General features: G+C 46.1%; 1 protein-coding gene across 2 annotated transcripts in view; it reads left to right on the forward strand.

Annotated features, from left to right (window-relative positions):
- Positions 1–854: 854 nt before the first annotated feature.
- The window catches only part of PNPLA7 (patatin like domain 7, lysophospholipase), a 620,671-nt gene continuing 593,541 nt past the window's right edge, over positions 855–27,984 (forward strand). The window contains exon 1 of one of the 2 annotated variants that reach the window (XM_077476726.1): positions 855–975. In XM_077476726.1, coding sequence (XP_077332852.1) covers positions 963–975 — 13 coding nt within the window. In that variant the 5' untranslated portion in view covers positions 855–962. The remainder of the gene's footprint in view (positions 976–27,984) is intronic. The other variant, XM_077476735.1, reaches the window with a different exon arrangement.

Genomic DNA, 27,984 nt, shown 5'->3' on the forward strand with positions numbered 1-27,984 from the left:
TTCCGCCAGCAAAAGTCGGATGGAGCATACACACGATCGCATTTTCCAAGCAAAAGCTCTCATCTGACTTTTTGCTGGCAGAATTTCCGATCGTGTGTATGGGCCATAACTTTTATTAAAACTGAAGTTAGAAGCTGATTGGTTATGACTTACAGCTGCACCAGTTTCTGTTTGCAGTAAGGGTGAGCTCAGGCGTGTTCGCATACTCCACGTGCAGAGCCCGCCAGGAAGTCGGCGCAGCACTTTGCTAATGACAGCCAGTGAGACATTGGGGGTTATTTACTAAAGGAAAATCCACTTTGCACTGCAAGTGCACTTAGAAGTGTGATCGCTGTAGATCCGAGGGGGACATGCAAGGAAAATAAAAACAGCATTTAGCTTGCACATGATTGGATGATAAAATTAGCAGAGCTTCCCCTCATTTCAGATCTACACCTTAGATTTAGAGCGACTGCACTTCCAAGTGTACTTGCAGTGCAAAGTGGATTTGCCTTTTGTAAATAACCCCCATTGTCTGATCTCTGCAGCTGCGCATCGGGGCAATGTCTCACTGCCTGTGATTAGCGCAGCGCTGACTTCCTAGCGGGCTCTAAACCTGGAGTATGCGTACACGCCTGAGCTCATCCTTAGTGTGCAGCAGTTTTAATGATTCTCCTCCGTTGCATGGACGTCCTACATATGTTCTCTTAGATAACATGCCATCAATATAAATCTGCACACATTTGTCTTGTGTGGCCTCCCCTCCGCCTTGTACAGCCCCTGTGTACAGATCATAGAGACCCCCAACGTTATACGACCACTCCAGCCAGCACTCTTTGCTGTGCCTGTCACGTGGTGACAGAGGAACAGGAAGTGCTCCCTTCTAGGTGCTGGGCTCTGATTGGGCGGAGCTGCTGTCCCATTTGTAGAGCTGAGAGTCACGTGACAGTCTGTCAGGTGTAGATATACACAAGGCCGGGGATATGGTGACTGCAGGTAAGTGTCTTCTCTGTGTACTCACAGCTGGGGCCGTCCTCATATCACGTGTGTGTTGTACTTAACGCTGTCCTGTGGCTTGTTGTTCCTCCATACAGGGATAGGTGTGTGTATTGTACACTGTGGTGTGTGATCTTCCTGCACAGTAATAGTCCTTTGTAGTAGCATTGAGTTGCTCTCCCCATACTATACCACACAGAGCCCAGTGGTGGTGTTGTATACAGAGAGTATGTCTGAGCCGGGTCACTCTGTAGTCACACAATTCTGTATGGAGTCAGGAGATTTTGTTTTCTATGTCTGGTCTCAGGTGATGGTAACAGGACATTGGTTTGTAATGTGAGAGGTGACAACCTTAAAGTGGAACTTTTATTCAGAAAACGAAGTCCTGCTGGATGACTTCTGACTGGCCCCTTTTGCAGGTATAGGTATGTAATACATTTATTAAATAAGTGTCTAAAATCCGGTAATGCACTGCCTCACCCTGCTCTGCACATGCTCAGATGCTCTCCATTTTTAGGCACTGTTGAGTAGAGATGAGCTCCGGTGCGTTTGCATGGTCCATGTGCAGAGTCCGCCAGGAAGTCGCTAATCACAGGCAGTGAGACATTGCCTGATCTCTGCAGCTGTGCATCGGGGGCAATGTCTCACTGACTGCGATTAGCGATTAGCTGCGCGGACTTCCTGGTGGGCTCTGCACGTGGCGTATGCGAACATGAGTTTGAAGAGGCTGACAGCCTTAGCCTGGGTTCACACATATGCAATGCCAGACATCGCATTGCTGTGCCGATCACATGTGATGTATGTGCAATGCGAGTTCAGCCGAATGGTTTGTATGGCTGAACTCGCATTGATTTTGCACGAAAATAGTGCAGGAGCCTCCCTCCCCTTTTTTTACCCCCCCCCACACTGGAATTGAATTGCATGGATGTTCAAACCTAAGTTATCTGATTCCTGTCCGAATTCACAGTTCGCACTGCGATCTGATCTGGGGGTGTTTAAAGTGGTTGTAAACCCTTTTTTGCCTTACTTTTATCTATAGGTAAGGCTTACCTATAGATAGTGGAAATATCTCCTAAAATGTGTGGCGTTGAGGAGATATTTCACTTGTAGTGCGCCAATGTGGTTATCGGCGCATGAGCTTTGAAGAAATGGACCACGTGCCATTTCTTCCCCAGCGTGTGCCGTGATTGGTGGCTCCCACGGCTGTGACCAGTCACAGAGCCGGAGTGCTCGGCTCCAGAAGGAAGAGGGGCGAATATGGATGCCACGTGCACAGGGGACAGCACGGGCTTCGTTTGCAGGTAAGTGTCGCATAATGGGCTAGTATGCGTTGCATACTAGCCCATTATGCTTTTAATTTACAGGCCTTGCGGGGAGCAAAAGAGGAAGTAATGCCCATTGGGGTTTACTTCCTCTTTAACCGCTTACAGACCACCTGCCGTCCTTATACGTCAGCTCTTTGAATAGGAATATCATTGTTATGGCAAAAGATAGCTGCCATAACCCCGGTATCCTCTTCAGCGGGTGGTCTGCTTTTGGATAAGTGGTCTCTGTGATGGATTTGCAGCAAGATCATTTTTATTGGGGGCGGGAGAGGACCCCCCCCCCTTCTGCCGCATTCTGGGGATCTCCGCCGCTTACTGGACCCGCGTCCTCTCATATGAACAGCCTGGAGCCAAGTGAGGGGAAGATGGGGCCCCCATTCGGCTCCATAGGATTGACTGGCAGAAGCGACGTCAAACGTCACTTAGGCCCAATGCTCTTAACTGGCTCCCAACCGGCGCACGGCGATGTACGTCGGCAGAATGGCACGGCTGGGCAAATGGGCGTACCTGTACATCCCTTTAAATTTGCCGCCTTGCAGTCACTTGTGTGCCGGCCAGGACCTCCGTGAGTCGGGTTGTGGGTCCCGTGGACTCGATCGCCACGGGGATACCTGCGATTGCCTCACGGAGAGGAAGAACAGGGAGATGCTAATGTAAAGAAGCACTCCCCCCCCCATTCTGCCTAGTGACAGTGTCACTGATCTCTGCTCCCTGTGATCGGGAGCAGAGATCAGTGACGTCATACGTAGCCACACCCCCCCCCCCCTCCACAGTTAGAATCACTGCCCAGGACGTACTTAACCCCTACACTGCCCCTAGTGGTTAATACCTTCCCTGCCAGTCAAATTTACACAGAAATCAATGTTTACTAATAAAAAATAAATAAATAAATAATAAAATGATTAATAAAAATGCCATAAAACTATCCCCTATTTTGTAAACGCTATAACTTTTGCACAAACCAATCAATAAATGCTTATTGCGATATTTTATTTACTTCTTGCTATAATATCCCTATATATATATATATATATATATATATATATATATATATATATATATATATATATATATATATATATATATATATATATATATATATATATATATATATATATATTATTTTTTTTACCAAAAATATGTAGAATAATACATATCGGCCTAAACTGAGGGAGAACTTTTTTTTTTTGTATATTTTTTGGGGGGGATATTTATTATAGTAAAAAAAAATGCGTTTTTTTTTTTTTTAATTCTTTTTTTCAAAATTGTCGCTATTTTTTTTTTTTGTTTATAGCACAAAAAATAAAAACCACAGAGGTGATCAAATACCACCAAAAGAAAGCTCTAATTGTGGGGAAAAGAAGGCCGTCGATTTTGTTTGGGAACCACACCGCATGACCACGCAATTGTCAGTTAAAGCGACGCAGTGCCGAATCGCAAAAAGTGTTCTGGTCTTTGGCCAGCCAAATGGATCCGCGGCTTAAGTGGTTAACCATTTACAGACCGCCTGCACATCAACTCTTTGAAGAGGAATATCGTTGTTATGGCAGCAGCTAGCCAGTATCCTCTTCTTCAGGGGGGCGGTTCGCTTTCAGATAAAAGTGGTCTCTGTGGTGGATTTGCTGATCACTTTTATTGGGGACGGGAGAGAGCGCCCCCCTCCGGGGGTCTCCACCACTTATCGGACCTGCGTCCTCTCATGTGAACAGCCTGGAGCCAAGTGAGGGGAAGATGAGCCCCACTCAGCTCCATGGGATTGACTGGCGGAAGCGACGTCAAACGTCACTTCCGCCCAATGCTCTTAAAGGAGGATATTTTTCTTTTGTCTTTTTGATCCCAGATCTAATATTTAAGAGTTCCTGCCATGTTGTTGGTTTTTTTTTTTTTTTTTTTTTTTTTTTATTTATTACAAGGGACGTTTACAGTCTTTAAAATTAGAAATAAATATGACCAAATTTTTTATTTTTTGAAAAGGACAGTGTAAAAAAAAAAAGTTTTTTTTAATATATATATATATATATATATATATATATATATATATATATATATATATATATATATATATATATATTTTTTTTTTTTAAAGTGCCCCGTCCCGCCGAGCTTACACGCAGAAGCGAATGCATACGTAAGTCGCGCCCGCATATGAAAATGGTGCTCAAACCACACATGTGAGGTATCGCCATGATTGTTGGAGTGAGAGCAATAATTCTAGTACTGGACCTCCTCTGTAACTCAAAACTGGTAACCTGTAGAGATTTTTAAGGGTAAAAGTTTGTCACCATTCCACAAGCGGGCGCAGTTTTGAAGTGTGAGATGTTTGGTATCACTTTACTTGGCGTAACATTATCTTTCACAATATAAAAAAAATAATTGGGCTAAACTTACTGTTTTAGTTTTTTACTCCAAAAAAAGTGTCTCTTTTCCAAAAAAGTGTGCTTGGAAGGCTACTTTCACACTGGGGTCGGACGCTGGCGGTAAAGCGGCGCTATTTTTAGCGCTAGCTTTACCATCATTTTAGCGGCGCAGTTTTAACTCCCCGCTACCGGCCAAAAAAAGAGTTGAAACCGGCCGTCCTGCAAGCGCACCTCGGGCTTTCACACTGGAGACACAGGAGAGGCTCTTTACTTTTTAGCGCTGTAGTGCCTGTAAAGTGCCTCGGTGTGAAAGTAGCCTAAGACCGCTGTGCAAATACGGTGTGACATAAAGTATTGCAACGACTGCCATTTTATTATCTAGGGTGTTAGGAAAAAATATATATATAATGTTTGGGGGCTCTAAGTAATTTACAAGTTAAAATCATTTTTTTTTTTTTTGCTAGAAAACACCAAGTCTGAAAAATAGGCCCGGTCCTTAACTGCTTCCGGACCAGCCACCCATTTATACTGTGGCAGGTTGGCTTCATTGAAAGTGCCGGGCGGGCGCGATGACCGCCGGGCACCCGTGATCGCTCGTGAAAGAATGAGAACAGGGATGTGTATGTAAACACATGAGTCCCGATTCTCTCAGGGGAGAGGAGACAGCTTGCGTGCTCATACTAAGTATGAACACTGATTGGTCTCCTCCCCTACTCAGCCCCACCCCATAGTTAGAACACATCTAGGGAACACAGTTAACGCCTTCCCTGCCAGTGACATTTATACAGTAATCGGTGCATTTTTATAGAAATGATCGCTGTAGAATTGTCAATGATCTCAAAAGTGTCCAATTTGTCCGCCGCAGTATCGCAGTCCCGATAAAAATCGCTGGCATTACTAGTAAAATAATAACAATAATGCCATAAATCTATCCCCTATTTTGTAGACACTATAAAAAAGTAAAAGATAGTGTTTTTTTTTTTTTTAATTGTCGCTCTTCTATTGTTTATAGCGCAAACCCCCCCGCAGAGGTAATCAAATACCACCAAAAAAAGCTCTATTTGGGGGGGAAAAAAGGATGTCAATTTTGTTTGGGTAAAGCATTGCACGACTGCGCAATTGTCAGTTAAAGCGACGCAGTGCTGTATCGCAAAAAAAATGGCCTGGTCATTGAGCAGCCAAATCTTCTCGGGCTGGAGTGGTTAATAACTTTGTACTGACACAACAGTGGTTCGCAGGTGTCAGTGTGAATTGCCTGCAAAGGAGATGCGATGCATCGCATAAGTGTGAACCGTGACTAAGGCTGGGTTCACACTGCAGCGGTGATGAGATCGGATGTGATTCGCACCGCAGTGCAAATCACATCCGATCTCTGTGCGATGCGAGTTCAGCCATACAGATGGTATGGCTGATTTTGCATCGCATCTGGCCCAAACTCGCACAGGACCCTTTTTTTGGTCCGCAGCAGAATCGGATCGCATGGGTGTTCACACCATGCGATCCGATTCCTGTCCGAGTTTGCAGATCGCACTGCGATATGCGAACTGATCTGGGGGGGTCATTAACGTTTCACTGACACTCCCAGCAGTTCGCATAGGGCAGTGTGAACTGCTGCCGGGAGGCGTGCGATGCGGGAACCCGCAGCGTTCCCGCATCGCTGCAGTGTGAACCCAGCCTAAAAGCAGAATTGAACCCTCCTATCCTTTCTGCAACTGCCATGGTGCTGCACATGTGATCAGTTATGACTCCAGCCATTTGATGATTTGACAGTTTGGTTGAGGACACAAGCAAATTTGACATTTGGCGATCCCAGCATTCCAGGACTGTAAGGCTATGCTTCCACTATTGCGACCGAGAGTGCTACTTTGATCCAACTTTATAGTCTCTGCTTCAAAGTTGTGTCAAAAATCGCATCAGAGTAGTGCAGAAACCTGTTCAAAGTCGCTGCAACTTTAAGTCGCATAGATGGGAACGGATGCCATTGAAATCAAGAGACTGTGACTTGTCATGCGACTTTGTGTCCAATGTTGCACTAGTGGAAATGGAGCCCAACTGTTTTTTGAAACCTGTAAATCAGTGGTTTAATGAATTTTATGAATGGCACTTTATGAATGGCAGCAAAAAAGTGCCACAAGCTACTTTGCTGCACATAGGGCAGCCCATTGAAATCACATTACATTCGTTCCCTGTGTAGGACCATGCTTACCGGAATACGGATGAACAGGTGTTCCATGCATCCTCATGCAGGCAGTTTTATTCATGACTATTAAGACGCAGCCGCTGTGTCCCCATATGACATTGTATGTGTCCCGGAACTTACCCTGGGTGCAGGGCTGTTCACTCACATGGATGTCGTATTAAAGTGGTTGTAAACCCTGGTTTAAAAAAAAAAAAACCCTGCAAGACAAAGGCATAATGAGCTAGTATGCTTAGCATACTAGCTCATTATGAATTACTTAACCGAGAACTAAGCCCACACAGCCATCCTCATCTCCCCCTCTGGCTGGCGACATCTCTCCCAGGGGTTACTTTCGGGTATCGCGGCTCCGGCACTGTGATTGACTGGAGCCGCCGGTAACAGCACACAGACTGAAGCAATATGTGCCATTGCTTCAGTTTACCCCAGTGCACATGCAGGGGACAGGGGGATATCTCCTAAACCATGCAGGTTTAGAGGATATTCGGGGTAGCTACAGGTTAGCCTTATTATAGGCTTACCTGTAAGAAAAAGTAGCAAAAGGTGTTTGTAAAGCGTTTACAACCACTTTAAGAGCAGCAGCTGTGTCCGTGCATCCACTGCAGGTGTTCTAATCCCTCTCCACTCTATCCAAAATGAAAAATGATGTTGTTTTTACCCTTTTTTTTTTTTTTTTTTTTTTGTCTTTTATCAGTACTGCTTAGACTGAGACAAAGTGAGCATCCCAAAAGCTTGTCTTGAAAATATAAATGTTATTGCAAATCAGCATTATGGACAGTATTTAGTTGTTGATATGTTAGGAAATTTTGCTGGTAATTCCTGCTTTCAGATTAATAATTGAGCAGTAATTAGGCCAACAGATCGTTAGGGTGTGTGTCATTAGAGTGTAGCTCTGCAGTCCTGTTTAGAGTTTGTATCTTTGCAAATAATACATCAGCCGTGGACTGAACCTCTGCCTGGATTGAGGGTCTGTGGTTTCTGTATAAAGCCACTTTGAGTCATGGGTAACCAACTGGCTGTTTACAGTCATGTGAATAGACAATCGTGACCCCACCATGTACCTAGCTCCTGACCTGAGCCATTCAGAATCTGATTGAGAAGTCTACTGAGTCCCTGCATACCTTTCCTAACCACATAACTCCACGTAACCCTAGCCTTGTGGTTTCCTGTCCCGTTGTCATGTTTCCCTGGCTAGTGGCTCTCAGTGACCGAAAGTGACTTGGGGGGGCAGGTGAGTGTTTTGGGCAGATGAGGTGTGCAGGGGCCACTGTGCCCCCAAGGGTCACACCAACAACTCTGTACTAATGTATGACAGAGAGAACTAGGGCTGAAACAACTAATCGATTAATCGATTACTATTTTCATAATCGATTAATCTACCAGTAACATAATGGGTTAAAGAAAACTAAAATGAGCCCTTTATAGTACAAAGAGCAAATAATCGCTACTGTAAATATTACTTTCACTGTTCTACAGTAAAAAAATGAACCCCTTATAGTAGTGATTATCTGCCTTTTCTACTATAAAGGGCTAAGTTTTTTTTTTTTTTAACCCCATCATGTTACTAAACGTGTTAGACCTGGTTCACATCTTTCTGTTTATTGGTGCTTTTTGCAGAAATGCACTACAGTTCATTTACATGGTTTCCTATGGGACACGTTCATATCTGAAAGGGTCAGGGACTTTTAACGCAAAATGGTGCTTTATTGGTTCAATATACTTCAATGGAGAAGCTGCAGAAAAGCATGTAATGCGTTTTTGCAGCAATTAGTGTTTTTTTTTTTTTCAAATAAATTTTATTGAAAAGAAGGTACAAGACAAAGAAAATACCGTAAGATGAATAAAGGCATTTTTAAAGGAGCTGTCTGAATCTCGAAAAAGTAGTCACATCAACAATTAAATGCATTGAAAACATAAACAAATTACTCCTTGCAGGAAATGGAGGCCAAACCATTCTCCCTTACAAGAAGGAGAAGGGGATGACCTCAACTGGATGGATCTGCGGATGCCATGGCATGGCACCATGGAATCCTTCAAGGGAGCCAAGGTCCTACATGGAATATGCATAAAAAATAACAGAATGCTAGAAGGAAAGAGGGGGGGGGGGAAGAAAAGGGGGGGGGAGGCTTGCCAAGCCTGGTATAGTATAGCAGTCCGCATCTGAGGAGGGTGGGATTCCAACCGATGGTGGGGGTGTGGCATTGAAAAAAAAGTAGAAGATATACTGTGTTGTACACTGGGTAGTAAAGTTTCATACTGCAGTAATGTTCGCTGGTGGCAGGGGGTCAGTGCGTGTGAAAGAATGGTCTTTGAGGAGGGTCCATTCCTGTGGGGTGAGTTTGGAGGCGATGTACAGGTTCCATCTACTATGGAAACGTTGTGTGGCTTTAGGTTGGAGTAGGTTTGTGTTAAGTTTGTCCCGGAGAAGAAGGTGCCTGAGGTCTCTGTTGACTTGAGAAACTGAAGGGGTGGTAGTGGCAGTCCAGTGTGCCAGAATGGCTCTCCTGGCAAGCAACAGGCAAATCAGGGCCCATTCCTTGCCTGGGGGTGATGAGGCGGCCGACCATGGGAGTAGTTTAGGATCCCAGTATCCGAAGATGAGGAGTAGCGGATCTTTGGGAAGCTTCAGTAGTGTGACTTCAAAGATGAAGGCCAATATGCGATCCCAGAATGAGGAGATGGCCAAACAAGACCAGTAGCGGTGGGCAAGAGTAGGTTTTGATTGTTGGCAAAGAGGGCACTGTGAAGCTTGAGAAGTATGAGGTATCCCCGATGGGAGGAATGATATATGCGCTCTGTGTGAGATTTTAAGTTGAGTTTCCCTCCAAGATTCGTTCGGGATGAGACGGTATACTGAGTTGAGGCCATACAGAATCTTTTCGACTATGTCATCATCCGGAAAGTCTTTCGCCCAATTGGATACCGAGGATGAATGCAGAGAGGGTGTTGTTTTGAGAAGTAGAGGTTTGTAGATTTCAGAGATTTTGTAGGAATCTTGTCGTAGAAGCGTGTCGATGAGAGAAGATTTAAACCTCGAGTGCTCCGCCCTGCATGATTTCCGAATAAAGCTGAGGCACTGGCCATAGTGGAAAGCAGAGGAATCCGGCAAGGAATACTTTTGGGCTAAGGTCCGGAAAGATAATGCACGACCAGAGTCCAAGTCACACATGGATGAGAAGTTAATAAGGCCTTTCTGTCGCCATGTTGCGTAAGGATGGTGTTCCAGACCCGGGGTAAAGTTTGGATGACCCTGAATCGGGAGGTGTCTTGACATGAACGGAGGTAGCTTGAGACCTTTTCTGACTTCCCTCCAGGCGATAGCTGTGTCTCTCAGGAGAAGATTGTGTTGATAGGACGTGTCGAGAGTTTTCCACTGACAGTGGAGAAGGGCAGACAGGGAATAGGGATGCGTCATTTCGGACTCCAGTTGGTAATTCGAGCAACGGGATTTCTGGGTTATCCAGTCAATGCCTACCCTTAACAAACAGGCTAGGTTGTATGTTCTAAGGTTGGGGAGATTGATGCCCCCCTCGGTTCTGGGAAGGTGGAGTTTGGTAAATGCTATGCATGGTCTCTTGCCCCGCCATATGAAATTAGAGATTGTGGTGTTTAGGAGTTTGACGTCCTTGTGCCGGAGAAGTAGTGGTATCGTCTGAAGGGGATACAATAAGCGTGCGAAACTGACCATTTTAAATAGATGGCACCTTCCCAGAAGCGATAGTGGCAGATCCATCCAGTTTTCACATTCACGTTTAATTTTGTCAAAAAGGGGAGGGTAGTTCAGGTGGTATAGAGAAGAGGGTAGTCTCCCTATCTTGATTCCCAGGTATGTAATATGCGTTTTCGCTATTGTAAAAATGGAGCGTTGTGCCCATAGCGGATGTGGGTGGGAGCCTAAGGGGAGTATTTCGCTTTTAGAATTTATGCGCAAGCCCGAGCATTGTCGGAATTGGTCAAAAACCTCTTTGATCGTGGGCATGTCAGTGGACGGGTCGGCAGAGAAGATAAGAACATCGTCCGCAAAGAGAGACGTTCTTAGTTCCTGTGACCCTATTCTGATCCCATGCAAGGGGGCTACAGTTGATAAGTACCTAGAAAGTGGTTCGATAGCAATGTTAAAAAGGAGAGGTGATAGGGGGCAGCCCTGTCTGGTACCTTTTGTACAAGCGGAATTCGTCAGATAAGAGGCCTGCGGCAACAAGCCTAGCTGTGGGGGATGTATACATAGAGCTAATTAAGTGAAGAAAAGGGCCAGAGAAGCCCATCTCGCCCAAGACCATGGATGGCCATCCAAAATTGACATTGTCAAAAGCCTTTTTTCGGCATCTAGGGTAATAATGGCTAGATCACTGTTAGGGTTGCATCTAGCGTGTTCCAATGCGATCATCACCTTCCTGATATTTATAGTCGCTGTTCTACCCTTGACAAAGCCTGATTGGGTGGACTGTATCAGGAAGGGGATGATATCGGCCAGGCGGTTAGCTACTATTTTAGAAAGGATCTTGACATCAAGATTTAGGAGCGAAATGGGTCTATACGACCCTGGTTCTTGCGGGTATTTCCCTTTTTTCTCTAGTAGTTTAATAATCGCTTGGTTGCCAGAGGGTAGATAGGCACCGCCAGACCATATGTTCTGGTAGACTGTGGCAAGAGTCGGGGTTAGCAGGGATTCAAGAGATTTATAAAATTCGCCTGTTAGGCCATCAGGGCCGGGGGCTTTGGAGGAGGCTAGAGACCGAATTGTGGAAGAAATTTCAGAAGGGGAGATGGGGGCATTTAGCTCAGTGAGTTGATCGGAGGATATGCAAGTTAGGTTAACCTTATCAAGGAAGTCTCGCGCTGTGCGTTGGTCAATAGGGTCAGCTGCATAGAGGGTAGAGTAGTAGCGCAGCATTGCCGCGTTTATGCCTTTCTGGGAGGTAGCAACACGACCGTCCGAGTCGCGAATGGACGGAATGACCGTCGGGCGGTAAGGGCCTTTGCAAAGTCTGGCAAGAAGTTTGCCAGCCTTGTTGCCAAATTTATGAAGGGTAGCGTCGAGGTAGGTTTTTTTGGTGATTTCCAGGGTGTTAGCCCACGCGTCAAAAGACTGTTTGGCTGAGTGCCAAGCCGTCCGGTTTTCGGGAGAGTCAATGGCGTAGAGTGCCAGTTGGGCCTGGTGCAGTCTGGAGCTGGAGGTTTTGTAGTTGTGAAGGGCATGCCTTTTGAACGAAGACGCATAAGAAATAATGCGTCCTCGGAGAAAAGCTTTACCAGCATCCCAAAACAAGTTGGGGCTATCAGTGTGTAGCGCATTTGTATGTGCATAAATTGCCCACTCCTTCTCCATGTATGTTTTAAAGTCTGAATTGTGCTGAAGGTAGGATGGAAAGCGCCATAATTTGGGGTTGGGGTGCACGTCCGGGGTCGCTGAAATGGGCGCGTGGTCTGAGATAGCAATGTCATGTATGTCCGCTCCTGGGAGCAGGGGTATCAGGTCGTCAGTGCAGAAGATGTAGTCAATTCTAGTAAACACATTATGCGGGTAAGAGTAAAAGGAAAACTCACGGTCAGTCGGGTGGTGCAGTCGCCATATGTCATGGAGGTGAAGGGAGTCCATCGTCGCTGCAAGGCTCGAGGGGATATTGGTGGCTGGGGGTGATGTTGAACGTGGGTATGAGGACTGATCGTCAACCGGGTGAACAACAGAGTTGAAATCACCTCCCACTATTTGTGGAAGGTGAGGGGAATGCAGGAGCCAGTTAGTTAACGTGCTAAAAAATTCTTTAGTAGGGTTGTTCGGGGCGTAAACATTAGATATAATGAGCTCCTTCGATCCTATGTGGACCCGAAGGGAGAGGAGTCTGCCCTGTTGATCTGCGTCTGTAGATAAGATCTGACAGGGAAGATTCTTGTTGATGAGGATAAGTACTCCCGCCCTACGGCCAACGGCTTCAGAGCCAGCTACATCACCCACCCATAGCTTCTTCATCCGGACGTAATCGGCTGAGGAGAGATTGGTTTCCTGAAGCAGCGCTATATCAGTTTTAAGCCTTTTAAGGTGCCTCAGTACCTTCAATCTTTTTGAGGGGGAACGGAGCCCTTTCACATTCCAAGATACTATCTGAAGCATAGTGGAGCGTCAAAGGGGACATAACAAGCTTGTAGTGGAATCTTTAGTTCGACCAGCCTGAAGAGCTGCAAAAAAGAGGGTAGGTTGTGGAGGGTTGATGTGCCCTGCCGAGCGATCACAGCGAGTGGGGACTGCGTATAAGTAGGCATATCGAGGAGGCAGAGGGGGTGAAGTAAAAGGGGGGGGGGAGGGTGTGGATACCAGGTTTGGGTACAAAGGGAGGGGACATAAACAACCATCAACTTCACTTTTTTCCGCATGGGGGTCACTGTGTAGATCAGCTCCCATAACCAAGCCCCATGATACATGCAGGCATTACCGCCCTACAGTGGAGGAGTACGGGGGAGCCATCAGTCCAGGACAAGTCATGGATGCGCATGATGATCTGCACACATGAGACCCCAGGGGAAAGGGAGTTATAAATTCGAGGTTAACAATTCAAGCAATAACATGAGAGCAGTTGTGCAAAAGAGAAAAGGAACATAAAAAATAAAACAATTGAACCAAGAGAACATGAAAAATAGTCATCCAAGCCTAGGAGCAGTATAGCTCGTGTAGAGGAACAAAAAATCAAACAGGGTGGCTCAATGAGCCCTTGCCGTACCCCAATACTACCTGAGAAGCGTGAACGGCCTAGGAGGGGAACTGTTCAAAACGGGCACTTCATCCAGGCATGCGAAGGGTTGGCGTGGAGCCCGAGGGCTGGGAGGAATGAGAGAAAGGTCCGTAGGGTAGGAGACCCCTCACCTTGAGGTTTGAGAAAGCTGAGCCGGGCCTGCAGCCCTGAAGCGTTTGGGAGAGTCTTTCCGTGGGCTTCTTTGGTCCAAGGCTCGGTTTACTGGAGCTGCCTTAGGTGTGGGGCTGAGATGTGGGCCCGAGCGTAACGATTTTAAGAAGCGTGTCGCCTCATCAGGATCATGGAACGAGAGTTGCTCGCCACTAGGTGTTTTGATCCGCAAAATTGCTGGGAAGGCCAGTGTGAATTTCATTTGTCGTTGGTGGAGTTCCGTGCAGATATGTTGGAAAGCTTTCCGTTTCTTGGAGACATCCACCGAGTAGTCGGCAAAGATTAAGATTTTGGTCCCGTCAAGCTGAAGAGATCTGGATTGACGATACTGCTGTAAAATGGATGTCTTATCAGAGTAATTGAGGTATTTAGCTATGATCGGGCGTGGGGATTTGCGTTCGGCATTGTATGCTCCCACACGGTGTGCTCGTTCCACTGTGAAGGGCCCCCCGAGGCCCAGAGCTTCAGGTATGCGGCGGGAACAGAGGTCCGATAATGTAGATTGGGGCAGCGATTCTGGAATGCCAACGAAACGCAGGTTGCTTCTCCTGGACCTATTTTCGAGGTCATCGAGCTTTTCCAGGATATATTTGTTGGTTCTATCCTGGGCCTGCTCCAGAGATTGTGTCTGATAAAGTTCTTCCTCGAGGTTAGAGATGCGATTTTCAGCCTCATTTAATCTAGAAGTGTGTTCCCCTAGTTGGGCTTGAAATTTTTGCATGCCTGTACTGATGGCTTTTTCCACTGAGGCAGCTATCATAGGGGAGAGGAGAGCAGCCACAGCCTGTGCCAGTAGTTCAGTGTTACAGTCCTGTAATGGAGGAGGCTGCATGGGGTGCTGCATGAGAGGTGCAGTGTGGCCAGCTAGGCATGGATGGGCAGGAGACTGTGTGGATGGAGTGTCTTTTGAGGCTGTCTGGCCTGCTGTGGGATCGCCTACCTCCATACGCTGCGCTGTCTCCTCCGGTGGGGCCGCGCTGGCCGGAGCTGAGTAGGCCGAAGCCGGGGCCTCGATTTGCGGCGAGGCCTGCCGCGCGGTGGCGGGCGCATACGAGCGCGGCCCAGATTTCTCAACAAACCGGTCCATTACGGAGCCGGTGTGGTTGGGGAGGCTGCCTGATGGTTTTCGGGCGAAATCGTCGCTTTTAAAGCCGATTTTGGAGGCTGGTGTGCGGGAGCTGTGACAAGGGACAGCTACTCCATGCGGCGCCGGAACCGGAAGTCAATTTGTGTTTTTTAATCTGCCCAAAAAAAATGCTAATTGCAGTAAAATCGTGTGCGCAAAAATCAAAACGCACAGCAAAAGGCAGAAACGGATCAAAAGCAAACTGCATAGGTGTGTACCGAGCCTTATGCTGGCCACACAGATCAATTTTCGGATGAGACTAAAAATCTTTGTACGTTCGCTGAATGAAAGAATTTTGTTTGGAATTTTCACTTGTTTTTAAAATTAATGTAATATCTGAACGAAACCCACATACATTGTCTGAAAATTCCTTTGACTAAGAAGTTTTCTATTATTTCTAAATTTTCCCGTCACTGTGGTTGAAAATAAACGTCAATTTGACCCACTTTTTTTTTTTTTTTTTTTTATTTATTTTTTTTTTTTTTAAGGTTATTAACCGATTAATCGAAACAATAATAGGCCAATTAATCGATTATAAAAATAATCGTTAATTGCAGCCCTAGAGAGAACCTGCTGCTCCCTTGAGGGTCCATTCACACGGGCAACTCGGATCCGACTTCAAGTCGCCTCAGGTCGCACCAGGCCGCGTGCACTCAACATGGGGGGGGGGGGTGCCTTGCGTGGCCCCCCCCCCCCCACCCCAAAGCACCTTGTCCCCATGTTGATGAGGACAAGGGCCTCTTCCCGACAACCCTAGCCGTTGTTTGTCGGGGTCTGTGGGCGGTGGGCTTATCGGAATCCGGGAGCCTCCGGGAGCCTCCTTTTAATAAGGGGGGCCCCCGGATCCCAGCCCCCCACCCTATGTGAATGAGTATGAGGTACAATGTACCCCCTACCCATTCACCTGTGGAAAAAAATGTAAAAAAACACAACACACAAGGGTTGAAATATTTTATTGCACAGCTCCAGGGGTCTTTGGGGTCTTCTTGCCGGACTCCTCCGCTATCTTCTGCTAGCTCTTTTACTAGCGGAGGAGCCGGCTTTCTTCTTCGCCGCCGCCCTCTTCTTCTGACTTTGGGGGTCTTGTCCCCCCTCTTCGGGGATCTTGTCCCCCTCTTCGGTTCTTCTTGCCGGGCCACCGCGCCTTCTTCTAGCTATTTTCCTGGCGGTGGCCCGGTCTTCTGTCACCACTGTCTTCTGTTCTTCTCTTCTTCTCTTCAGAAGCTCTTGCCTCTTCGCTGTCTCCGGTCCCAATGACAGGACACACATGGCGTGCGGCGACTTATATAGGGACATCACCGGATGATGTCCCCGCCCATTATGATATCACAGTCCCAGCATCCTCTGGAGCTCGCTCGTCCCCACCCCCTTTCCTGGCCGGCCGGGTAGCGTGTTCGGATAAGGGTCTGGTATGGATTTTTTTCGGCATAGGGGGTTCCCCTTCAAATCCATACCAGACCTAAGGGCCTGGTATGCTCTCGGAGGGGGAACCCATGCCGTGTTTTTTTTTTTTTTTTTTTTTCAATTTGGCGCGGAGTTCCCGTTTTGAGAGCTCATTTTCTGATTGTCCACGGCAAAAGTCGCCTGGCCTGGGGCGAGTTAAAGTCGTGTTGTAAGTCGCCCCAAGTCGTGTTAAAGTCGTGTTGAAAGTCGTGTTGCCCCTGTGTGACCCGACCCTTAGTGCCCGTTCACACAGGGGCGACACGACTTGCAGCGCGACTCAGACGCGATCTGCACACTACTTCAGCAGCGACTTGCAAAACGACTACTGTATAGAAGTCAATGCAAGTCACCTGAAGTCACCCCAAAAATACTACAGGAACCTTTTTCTAAGTCGGAGCGACTTGAGTCGCTCCTATTAGAACGGTTCCATAGTACAGAACGGAGCGTGACTTGTCAGGCGACTAAGTCGCCTAACAAGTCGCGGTAGTGTGAACGGGCACTTAGTGTCCCATGCTCACCCTTGCATTACACTAGAGCTGGCCAATAACGTATGTTTTTGTTTTTTTAAATCAGCGAATACGTGTAGCGATGCTTGTGCTCACCGATACATTTTTTTGGTGCGATTGGAGCCCATACAAAATTAATGGCTCAAATTACAATGCAAAGAATTGTATGTAATTTGAACAGGAATGTGGTGCGATTCTTGTCCGAATCACTTGCAATTTCCCACACCGATCCTATGTGAACGCAGGCTGAAGTCACTGACAAGCCTGGGAGTGGTGGGGGGAAAACGCATGTGATTCAAACAGAAATTGCACCAAATCCCTGTTTAAATCACATGCACTTTGAGCCCATTCATTTTGTATGAGCTCAAATCGCACAGCAAAGGTATTGGTTTCAGGCATCGAATCATTAGTATTGTTAACAGTATAGGTATCTGTATCCGTGCAACCCTACATTATACTAATAAACTGTGCCTTACTTATTTCTGACCTTTGCATTATGTGCTGCTGACTTATGAACTATGACTTATGAACTCTGCATTACTTATAACTGACCTGTGCACTCTATAATACTTACTCCTGACCCCTACAATCTGTGTTACTTATTCCTTACACCTGCACTGTGCATTGCATACTGACCTCTAAACTGCTTTACTTACCACTGACACCTGCAATCTGTGTTCCTACTGACTCTCTCTCAACCCTGTCTTGTTTACTCCTCACCCTTGCAACCCTTGCACTTCACTTTACTTTCTGTTGACCCCTACACTTACATACTATTGATCTCTAAACTCATAAGTAATTACTTATGAACCCTATACTCTGTATTACTTACTACTGAAAGTGATATTAAAGTCAATTTTGTGTTTAAATAAACATCTAGTTACCTTTCTTGTGCAGTGTTTTTTCACAGAGCAGCCCCGATCCTCCTCTGGTCCCCTACTAGCACTCCAGGCTCCTCTCTCCTAGCCAAGTTCCCCCAAAACAAGAAGCTTGCAATGGGGGAACCCAAGCAAGCTCTCTCCTGAGCCACGGCTCTGGCTCTGTGTGTCCATTCCCTCTCCCTCTCCACCTCTCCCTCTCTCCCTCTCTCCTGTACCCTACGCTAACACTCAACTAGTGTGTGGTAGCGTTTGAAACAGTCACCGATTCAGATACCAGGTTGGTCAGGAGAGGAGGGACCATAAAAGTAAGTGTGTCATGCCTAAATCTGCGTTTTCTGCAGACACTACATCTTCTTTGGTTAGGGGTACCAGAGAGGACATATGGAAAATGTCTCTCATGCAGCCGGCTCACTGCATTTGCATTGGGAAGGTGGGCCATAGCACTGTCTGGAAATAGAAGGGCTGTGACGATCTCTTCCTGGAATTTAAGGAAGGATCCAGTCCGTTCTGAAGCTTTGTATAGCACATAAGCGTTCAGCAGAGCCAATTAAAATAAAATAAAATATACTGACACTTTTTTGTATCAGCGTCTGGCCTAACGGGCAAATAAGTATGGTGCCAACAACTGGTTGTTGAGGTCCACCTCTCCATATTAATGTTGTATTCGTGGACAGAGAGGGGTTTATCCACAACACCAGTCGCGGTAGAAATTTGGATAGTTGTATCTGCATGAAAGGAGGACAGAACGAAAACATTCCGTGATTCCCTCCACTTCACTGCTAACAAATTATTACACTTCAAGCAGGCTCTCTCCTTCCGTCTAGGTCAGGATTCTACAAGCTGCTGGGGGAAGCCCTGGGATTAGATCGTGCGGTGCCACATGCGCCAGTTACATAATCAAAAAGGTGACTAAAAAGTGGCATGCTCGTGTAATAAATGTCCATGTACAAGTGGTACCCCTTTCTGAATAAGGGTGACACCAAGTCTCCCACAATCTTACCAGTGCCTCCTATGTAGTGTCGGCAGTTCTTCGGCTCTATGTAACTATCTTTTCCCTCGTAAACCATAAATTATATGTATAGCCTGTTGCCCTGTCACAGAGCTTATACATCTTGACCCCATATCTGGCACGCTTGCTGTGAAGATACTGTTTGGAAGACAAGTGGCCAGAAAACTTAATCAGGGACTCATCAAGGCAGACAACTTGATCAGGAGTAAACAAGGCTGCAAACTGTTGGTTGAAGTGGTTTACAAGGGGCCGAAATTTGTAGAGCCCTTCAAATCCAGGGTAACCCCCAACAGAGTTCATTATCACTGAAGTGTATGAACCACCAGATCTGCTTGTAGAGTGTCTTGGTTATGGAGGCAGAGAACATGGGCATATGGTGAATTGGGTCAGTGGACCAATAGTACTGCAACTCATTCTTTTTAGTTATTCCCATGAGGAGGGATAGGCTCGGGAAGGTCTTAAATTCCGAGATCGTAATAGGTCTTTCTGGCAAGGGTCAGCTGGGTGATCGGGGGGTTATTTCTTTATTTAGGTAAAATACGGCGGGTGTCCTGAAGCTATAAAAAATAAACTACCTAACCAGCATCACCCATGACACTAATACAGTGATCACTGGTGATGGGGTGATCAAGGGGTTAAACCTTTATTGGGGGTGGTCCCTAGACCTATCTGGGCCTACACTAAGTACCCTAACGCTGATTTTTGTCACTAATGACACCAGTACAGTGATCAAAAAAATATGAACACTGCACTGGGTGACAGTGACAGGGGGTGAAGGGGTTAACTTGGGGATGGCAAGTGTACCTATGTGAACTGGTGTCCGTGTAGTGTTGCACTTACTGTGAGATGTCTACTCTCCTCTCTCTGGAACAAAATGACTTCCACAAGGAGAGATGACACTTCCCCTGCTGTGTTAAAACTTACACATTCAGGGGAAGGATCTCATTTGCCAGGAACGATCACCAGGTCCAGGCCAGATACCATTGGTCTGGGGATTGATTGTTTCTGGATCGAATCGCGCAGCCGGGCCAACCTGCCACAGTAAACCTGTTTTTTTTTTTTTATTTTTATTTTTTTTCTCAGCAGATCTATCCGCAGATCCTGCTGAGCATCCGGATTGCAGGTCTATGCCTGCTCCACTTGTGCTAAATGGACACAGCCCACTCTCCTCCATGGGCAGCCAGACTGGCTGTCCATTTACACCCAACTATGATCCAATCAGACGGAGGGGAATGGATCCCCTTCTGTGTTTGTTTTTTTTTGCCAGATTGGATCGTACCTGGCGGTAGCTGGATATAAACTTAGCCCTTGTACACACGGTCGGACAAAGTTGTCGGAAAATCCGATCGTTCAGAACGTGATGACGTTCGTTATGATGGGACTACGTTCAGGCTAGTAGCCAATAGCTTTGTTCTCGTAATTTTGATCTGAGCATGCGTGGCACTTTGTCCGATCAGAATTCTCTACAAATGATCGGATGAACCGATCGGATCATGTTGTCGGAAAATTTTATATCCAGCTCTCAAACTTTGTTTGTCGGACATTCCGATGGAAAAAGTCCATTGGAGCCCACACATGGTCGGATTATCCGACAACACTGTCCGATCGGACATTTTCCGTCAGAATTTCCGACTGTGTGTACAAGGGCTTATGCACAAGTCCTCTTTCATTCCACTGTCCATAGAGGAGAATGGAAGGTCTGATCGGGTCTGGCTGAAAAACAGACAGCCAGACCCGATCAGACCTCTTGTGTAAAAGGAGCCTAACAATTAACTTCTCTTATTTGGCCCGAAATTCCGTGAGCTGACACTTTCTTGTGCTGCATTGTTATCCATTACATTGTTTCGAACTCTCTGTGAAGACTGCCCCTTATATTTTGGAAGAGAGGAGACGGGAAGGATCTGTCCTAGAGTGCGTCTATACAAATACAGTGCAGTGAATGAGCTACAGTTTGCCAAATGAAAACTGCAGGAATGCAAAAAAACAAACATACGAGGGGTCTTCAAAAAGTTTTTACACTTTTTTTTTTTTTTTTTTCTTCTGTAATATATGAAAAAAATAATAATATATAATAAATATATTATAATATATTATTACACACAGTGCCTTTCTAAAGTATTCACCCCCCTTGGCATTCTTTGAAGATTGAAGATTTTTTTTATTGTGAAGCAAACAACAAATAGGGTAGAATTACAGAAAAAGTAAATTTGCATAACTATTCACCCCCCTAAAGTCAATACTTTGTAGAGCCACCTTTTGCAGCTATCAGAGCTACAAGTCGCTTTGGATAAGTCTCTATGCGCTTGTCACATCTTACCACTGGTATTTTTGCTCATTCCTCCTTTATAAAGCTGCTCCAGCTCCTTCAAATTGAATGGGTTACGCTTGTGAACAGCAATCTTTAAGTCTGACCACAGATTCTCTATTGGATTGATGTCTGGGCTTCGACTAGGTCATTCCAATACCTTTCCATGTTTCCCCTTAAACCACTCAAGTATTGCTTTAGCAGTGTGTTTGGGGCCATTGTCCTGCTGGAAGGTGAACCTCCATCCTAGCCTCAAATTACACACAAAGTGGTACAGGTTTTGCTCATGACTATCCCTGTATTTAACACCATCCATTCCCTCAACTCTGACCAGTTTCCCAGTCCCGACTGCTGAAAAACATCCCCACAGCATGATGGTGCCACCACCATGTTTCACTGATGGTGTTCTTTGGGTGATGTGTTAGGTTTGCGCTAGACATAGCATTTTCTTTAATGGCTAAAAAGTTCAATTTTTGTCTCGTCAGACTAGAGCATCTTCCTCCATACATTTTGGGAGTCTCTCACATGCCTTTTTGCAAACTCAAAACGTGCCATTTGTTTTTTGCTGAAAGTAATGGCTTTCTTCTGGCCACTTTGCCATAAAGCCCAACTCTCTAGAGCGCACGACTTATTGTCGTCCTATGTACAGATACTCCAGTCTCTCCAGTCTCCCTCCTTGCTGTGTGGCCGTCTCTTGGCAGGTTTGCTGTTGGGCCATGTTCTTTCCATTTGGTTATGATAGGTTTGAAGGTGTTCCTAGGGATCATCATAGATTTGGATAATTAATTTTATTTATTTTTTTTATAACCAAACCCTGACTTGTACTTATCAAGAACATTGTCCCTTACTTGTTTGGAGAGTTCCTTGGTCTCCATGGCAGTGTTTGGTTAGTGTTGCCTCTTGCTTAGGTGTTGCAGCCTCTGGGGCCTTTCAAAAAGGTGTGTGTATATGTAATGACAGATCGTGTGACACTTAGATTGCACACATGTGGGTGGGCATCATTTCACTAATTATGTTACTTCTGAAGGTAATTGGTTGCACCAGAGCTTTTTATGGGCTTCATAACAAAAGGGTGAATACATACGCACATGCCTATTATCAGTTTTTTATTTCTGAAAAATAGTTTTATGTTTATATTTAGGGATGAGCTTCGTGTTCGAGTCGAACGTACGTTCGACTCGAACATTGGTCGTTCGGCGAATTCCGAACGTTTGGGCCGTTCGCGGCAAAATTCGTGTGGCCCACAATGCACTGCGATGGCGCAGTGCATTGCTGGCTCATGATTGGCCAAGCATGCACTGTGACCCCGCATGCTTGGCCAATCGCAGCGCCAGCAGCGAGGAGAGCCATGATTGGCCACGGGCGTCTTGCCTGTGGCCAATCATAGCTCAGGCTGTGTAGTGCACGCCCCACACTATATAAGGCTGCCTTTGAGGCGGCCTCGTGTAGTGTGTTGGCATCTGAAGCAGTGGGTGCTCTGTGTACCTTCAACACAGTTACACACCAATCGTTTTTGGCTGATTTCCTATCTTGCTCTTGTGTAGTGGTTACTGTCTGTGCCCTGACCGCAGTATACACCACTATATTCACCTCACCTATATAGCTAGTGATCTAGCTTTAATAATAGAGCTTGCAGTCAGTAGTGTTAGGAGATAGTGCGTGCTGTCTGCGTGCTCTGTACCCAGTACATACCGCTATAATCCACCTACATAGCTGTTCTCTATTTGGGCCCAATTGTCATCTGCAGGAGTTATTGGAAGTTGTGTGTGCTTCCAGCACAGCACAGTATACATCTGTATATACCCCTTTATCTCTGCTGTTTTCTGGTTATTGTCTGCGTGCCCTGACCGCAGTATACACCACTATATTCACCTCACCTATATAGCTAGTGATCTATCTTTAAGAATAGAGCTTGCAGTCAGTAGTGTTAGGAGATAGTGCGTGCTGTCTGCATGCTCTGTACCCAGTACATACCGCTATAATCCACCTACATAGCTGTTCTCTATTTGGGCCCAATTGTCATCTGCAGGAGTTATTGGAAGTTGTGTGTGCTTCCAGCACAGCACAGTATACATCTGTATATACCCCTTTATCTCTGGTGTTCTATAAAAAAGACATCTGCAGGAGTTAGTGGGTGTTGTGTGCCTCCAGCACAATATAAACTACCCAAAAGCTATCCAAAAAGCTTAAAAATAGTATTTTTTGACTGGAGCTACACTTTAAAAATGTACCAGTTGAAAATTACAAACAGATTCAACTTAACACAACAAACCTACACAGTCCCTGTCTTGTTTGCACCGCCTGTATGCTGCTGTTCTGAGTATATAGGGCCTGGGGGCCACACACATTTCCTTTTTTAATATGGATACGGGGTTCCCCTTAATATGCGTACAAGACCCAAATAGGCTGGTAATGGTCAGGGAGGGCTACCCATGCCATTTTTCTGAATGATTTTCAACCATATTGCAGGAACCAGATATAACATTAAAACCGCAAGCAGTTTTAAATGGTGTTATTTCCGTTTAATGTCATTTTGTGCAGGGACTGTTCTAAACACGGGAAACACGTGGCACTTCACAGGCATACTACAGACACCCCCCCCCAGGCACCATATTTAAAGGAATATTTCACTTTTTTTTTCACTTTAATCGTCATTAAAATCAGTGCTCCCGCCAAAACGGACGTTTTTAAAACCTTTTTTTGCATTGACCCATGTCCCCTGAGGCAGGAGTCAGGTCCCCAAACCCTTTTTAGGACAGTATCTTGCAAATTAGCACTTTCCATTTCGAACGTTCGAGTCCCATAGACTTCAATGGGGTTCTAACGTTCGTTTCGAACGCGGGGTCCGTTCGAAAGTTCTGGTGCGAACCGAACCGGGGGGTGTTCGGCTCATCCCTATTTATATTGTTCTAATGTTATACTTTCACCAAATTTAGACTATTGTGTTCTGATCCTTTACATATAATTCAGATAAAAATGTGTGTGTATAATATAATTTATATATAAATTAAATCATGTTCAAAAGGTTTATGCACCCATTTCTTTCCTTTTTTTTTTGTATTCCCTTGTGCATGCCTTTGTGTTGCAGCTGTACCCCGCCAACTCTAAGATTGCTTAGTTCTCAATCATGTGACCACCGATTTACTCAATTCTTGTTGTTCCGAAAGCAGTGACTGTCAGTCACTGTATTCTGCTCTGCCCCTCCAACACTTACTGGAGCACTGGGCTCAGGCTCTCCGCAGTGTGCTGAGAGGCAGAGCCAGCTGCCAATCGGGCATCTGGGTGGATCCCAACATGTGCATGTGCATGCTTGTGACCCAGAAGAGAAGCATTCCCAAAAAAGGTTTGGCCATACTTCCTTCTAAAATTGTTTTTGGGTTTAGGCTTCATGCACACGAGACGCAGATGCAAACTCTGCTGGACACATGTTTTTAAAAGCTGAAACCGGCATTTAGAAACGTTTTACCGCGTTTACGTCTAGAAGCCTTTAGTTAAGCTAACATCATAGACCCTCCCCAGCTCAAAAAACAGTATTATTAACTATTTCAGCAATTTTGTGAGACCAGAGTGAGTAGCAGCAGCTGTGAGAGCTGCAGTGTACTTGTATTTAGCGTGTCACTTGCCATGGCACCTGCCACAAGTTGTGGATTGTCCACTTGCCACGTGACTTGCCACATCACTTGCCACGTCACCTGCCACAAGTTTTGGATTGTCCACTTGCCACATCACTTGCCACGTCAATTGCCACAAGTTGGGGATTGTCCACTTGCCACATCACCTGCCACGTCACCTGCCACAAGTTGTGGATTGTCCACTTGCCACGTCACTTGCCACATCACCTGCCACGTCACTTGCCACGAGCTGTGGATTGTCCACTTTCCACGTCACCTGCCATAAGTTGTGGATTGTCCACTTGCCACGTCACCAGCCACATCACCTGCCACAAGTTGTGGATTGTCCACTTGCCACATCACCTGCCACGTCACTTGCCACATCACCTGCCACAAGTTGTGGATTGTCTACTTCCCACGTCACTTGCCACATCACCTGCCACGTCACTTGCCACAAGTTGTGGATTGTCCACTTGCCACGTTACCTGCCACGTCACTTGCCACGTCACCTGCCACAAGTTTTAGAATTGTCCACTTGCCACGTCACTTGCCACGTCACTTGCCACGTCACCTGCCACAAGTTGGGGATTGTCCACTTGCCACATAACCTGCCACGTCACTTGCCACATCACCTGCCACAAGTTGTGGATTGTCCACTTGCCACATCACCTGCCACGTCACTTGCCACAAGATGTGGATTGTCCACTTTCCATGTCACCTGCCATGCCACCTGCCACAAGTTGTGGATTGTCCACTTGCCACCTCACCAGCCACATCACCTGCCACAAGTTGTGGATTTCCACTTGCCACATCACCTGCCACGTCACCTGTCACAAGTTGTGGATTGTCCACTTGCCACCTGCCACGTCACTTGCCACAAGTTGTGGATTGTCCACTTGCCACGTCACCAGCCACATCACCTGCCACAAGTTGTGGATTGTCCACTTGCCACATCACTTTCCACGTCACCTGCCACGTCACCTGCCACAAGTTGTGGATTGTCCACTTGCCACGTCCCCTGCCACGTCACTTGCCACAAGTGGATTGTCCACTTGCCACATCACCTGCCACAAGTTGTGGATTGTCCACTTGCCACGTCACATGCCACGTCACCTGCCACAAGTTGTGGATTGTCCACTTGCCACGTCACTTGCCACGTCCCCTGCCACAAGTGGATTGTCCACTTGCCACGTCACTTGCCACGTCACCTGCCACAAGTTATGGATTGTCCACTTGCCACGTCACATGCCAGTCACCTGCCACAAGTTGTGGATTTTCCACTTGCCACGTCACCTGCAAGGTCACTTGCCGCGTCACCTGCCAGGTCACTTGCCACGTCACTTGCCACAAGTTGTGGATTGTCCACTTGCCACCTGCCATGTCACTTGCCACAAGTTGTGGATTGTCCACTTGCCACGTCACTTGCCACCTGCCATGTCACTTGCCACAAGTTGTGGATTGTCCACTTGCAATTGCAATTGTTTAAAATATTTTTCTAATGGTTTTTCATCATTTGCAATAATTTTTGAGATTTTTAATGTTAAAAAACAGTCACCTTTAAAAACGCTTATAAACGAAAACGCGGCAAAACGCGGTAGCTGCGTTTTGCCGCGTTTTACAGCGTTTTGCGTCTGAAACGTTTGCGTCTGAACCAATTTTTTTGCTTCTGGAAAAACGAGGTTAAATGCAACTGCATAAAAACGGCAAAAAACGAGACTGTGTGCATGGACACATAGGATAACATTGAATGAGTTCAGGAGCAGTTGAAAAAAGTGTCCAACTGCCTCTGAACACGCGTTTAACTGCGTCTCGTGTGCATGAGGCCTTAGGGCCGGTTCACACTGCGGGCGATGCGAGGCGACACGACTCGCCTCGCCGCTATCTTACAAGTCGCCCCCGTTCTGTACAATGGAACCGTTCTGAGAGGAGCGACTCGAGTCGCTCCGACTCAGAAAAAAGGTTCCTGTACTACTTTCGGGTGACCTCGGGGCGACTTGCATTGACTTCTATACAGAAGTCATCTGCAAGTTGCCGCTGAGGTCGCGGCAGGTCGCGGCGAGGCAAGTCGGTGTCGCCTCGCATCGCCTGCAGTGTGAACCGGCCCTTACAGTGCCTTGAAAAAGTATTCTTACCCCTTGAAATGTTCCACATTTTGTCATGTTGCAACCAAAAATGTAAATTTAGTTTATTGTGATTTTATGTGATAGACCAACACAAAGTGGCACCTAATTGTAAAGTAGAAGGAAAATTATAGTTTTCAAAATGTTACTACAAATATCTGAAAAGTGTGGCGTGCATTTGTTTTCAGCCCCTTTTACCCTGATACCCCGAACTAAAATAGAGTGGAATCAATTGCCTTCAGAAGTCGCCTACTGATTAACTAGAGCCCACCTGTGTGTAATTTAATCTCTACAGCTGTTTTGTGAAGCCCTCAGAGGTTTGTTAGAGAACCTTAGCGAAAAAACAGCATCATGAAGGCCAAGGACCACACCAGATTGGTCAGGGATAAAGTTGTGGAAAAGTTTAAAGCAGGGTTAGGTTATAAAAAAAAAAAAAAAAAAACAAAATATCCCAAGCTTTGAACATCACACAGAGCACCGTTCAATCCATCATCCAAAAATGGAACAAGTATGGCACAACTGCAAACCTACCAAGACATGGCTGTCCACCTAAACTGACAGGCCGGGCAAGGATTATCATTAATCAGAGAAGCAGCCAAGAGGCCCATGGTAACTCTGGAGGAGCTGCAGAGATCCACTGGTCAGCACAGAATCTGTCCACAGGACATCTATTAGTCGTGCACTCCACAAATCTGCCCTTTATGGAAGAGTGGCAAGAAAGAAAGCCATAAGCAGAGGCTTCAACGCGAGAAGCCACGTGAGGGACACAGCAAAAATGTGCAAGAAGGTGCTCTTCTCAGATGAGCCCAAAATTGAACATTTGCCGTAAAGGAAAAATGCTGTGTGTGGAGGAAAACTAACACTGCACATCACCCTTAACACGCGGTCCCCACCAGAAACATGGTGGTGGCAGCATCAGGTTGTGGGGATGCTTTTCTTTAGCAGAGTTGATGGGAATATGAATGGAGCCAAATACAGGGCAGTCTTAGATGAAAACCTGTTTAGAGTTTGCAAAAGACTTGAGACTGGGGTGGAGGTTCACCTTCCAGCAAGACAACAACCCTAAACATACCTCCAAAGCTATAATAGAATGGTTTAGACTTTTAGATCAAAGCATAGTCATGTGTTTTAGAATGGCCCAGTCAAAGTCCAGACCTAAATCCAATTGGGAATCTGTGGCAAGACTTGAAAATTGCTGTTCACAGATGCTCTCCATCCAATCTGACAGAG

Source organism: Lithobates pipiens, unplaced genomic scaffold (assembly GCF_037356315.1).
Source record: "Lithobates pipiens isolate NorthernLeopardFrog02 unplaced genomic scaffold, aLitPip1_a1.2 Scaffold_1, whole genome shotgun sequence".
In the NCBI taxonomy this organism is placed as follows: domain Eukaryota; kingdom Metazoa; phylum Chordata; class Amphibia; order Anura; family Ranidae; genus Lithobates; species Lithobates pipiens.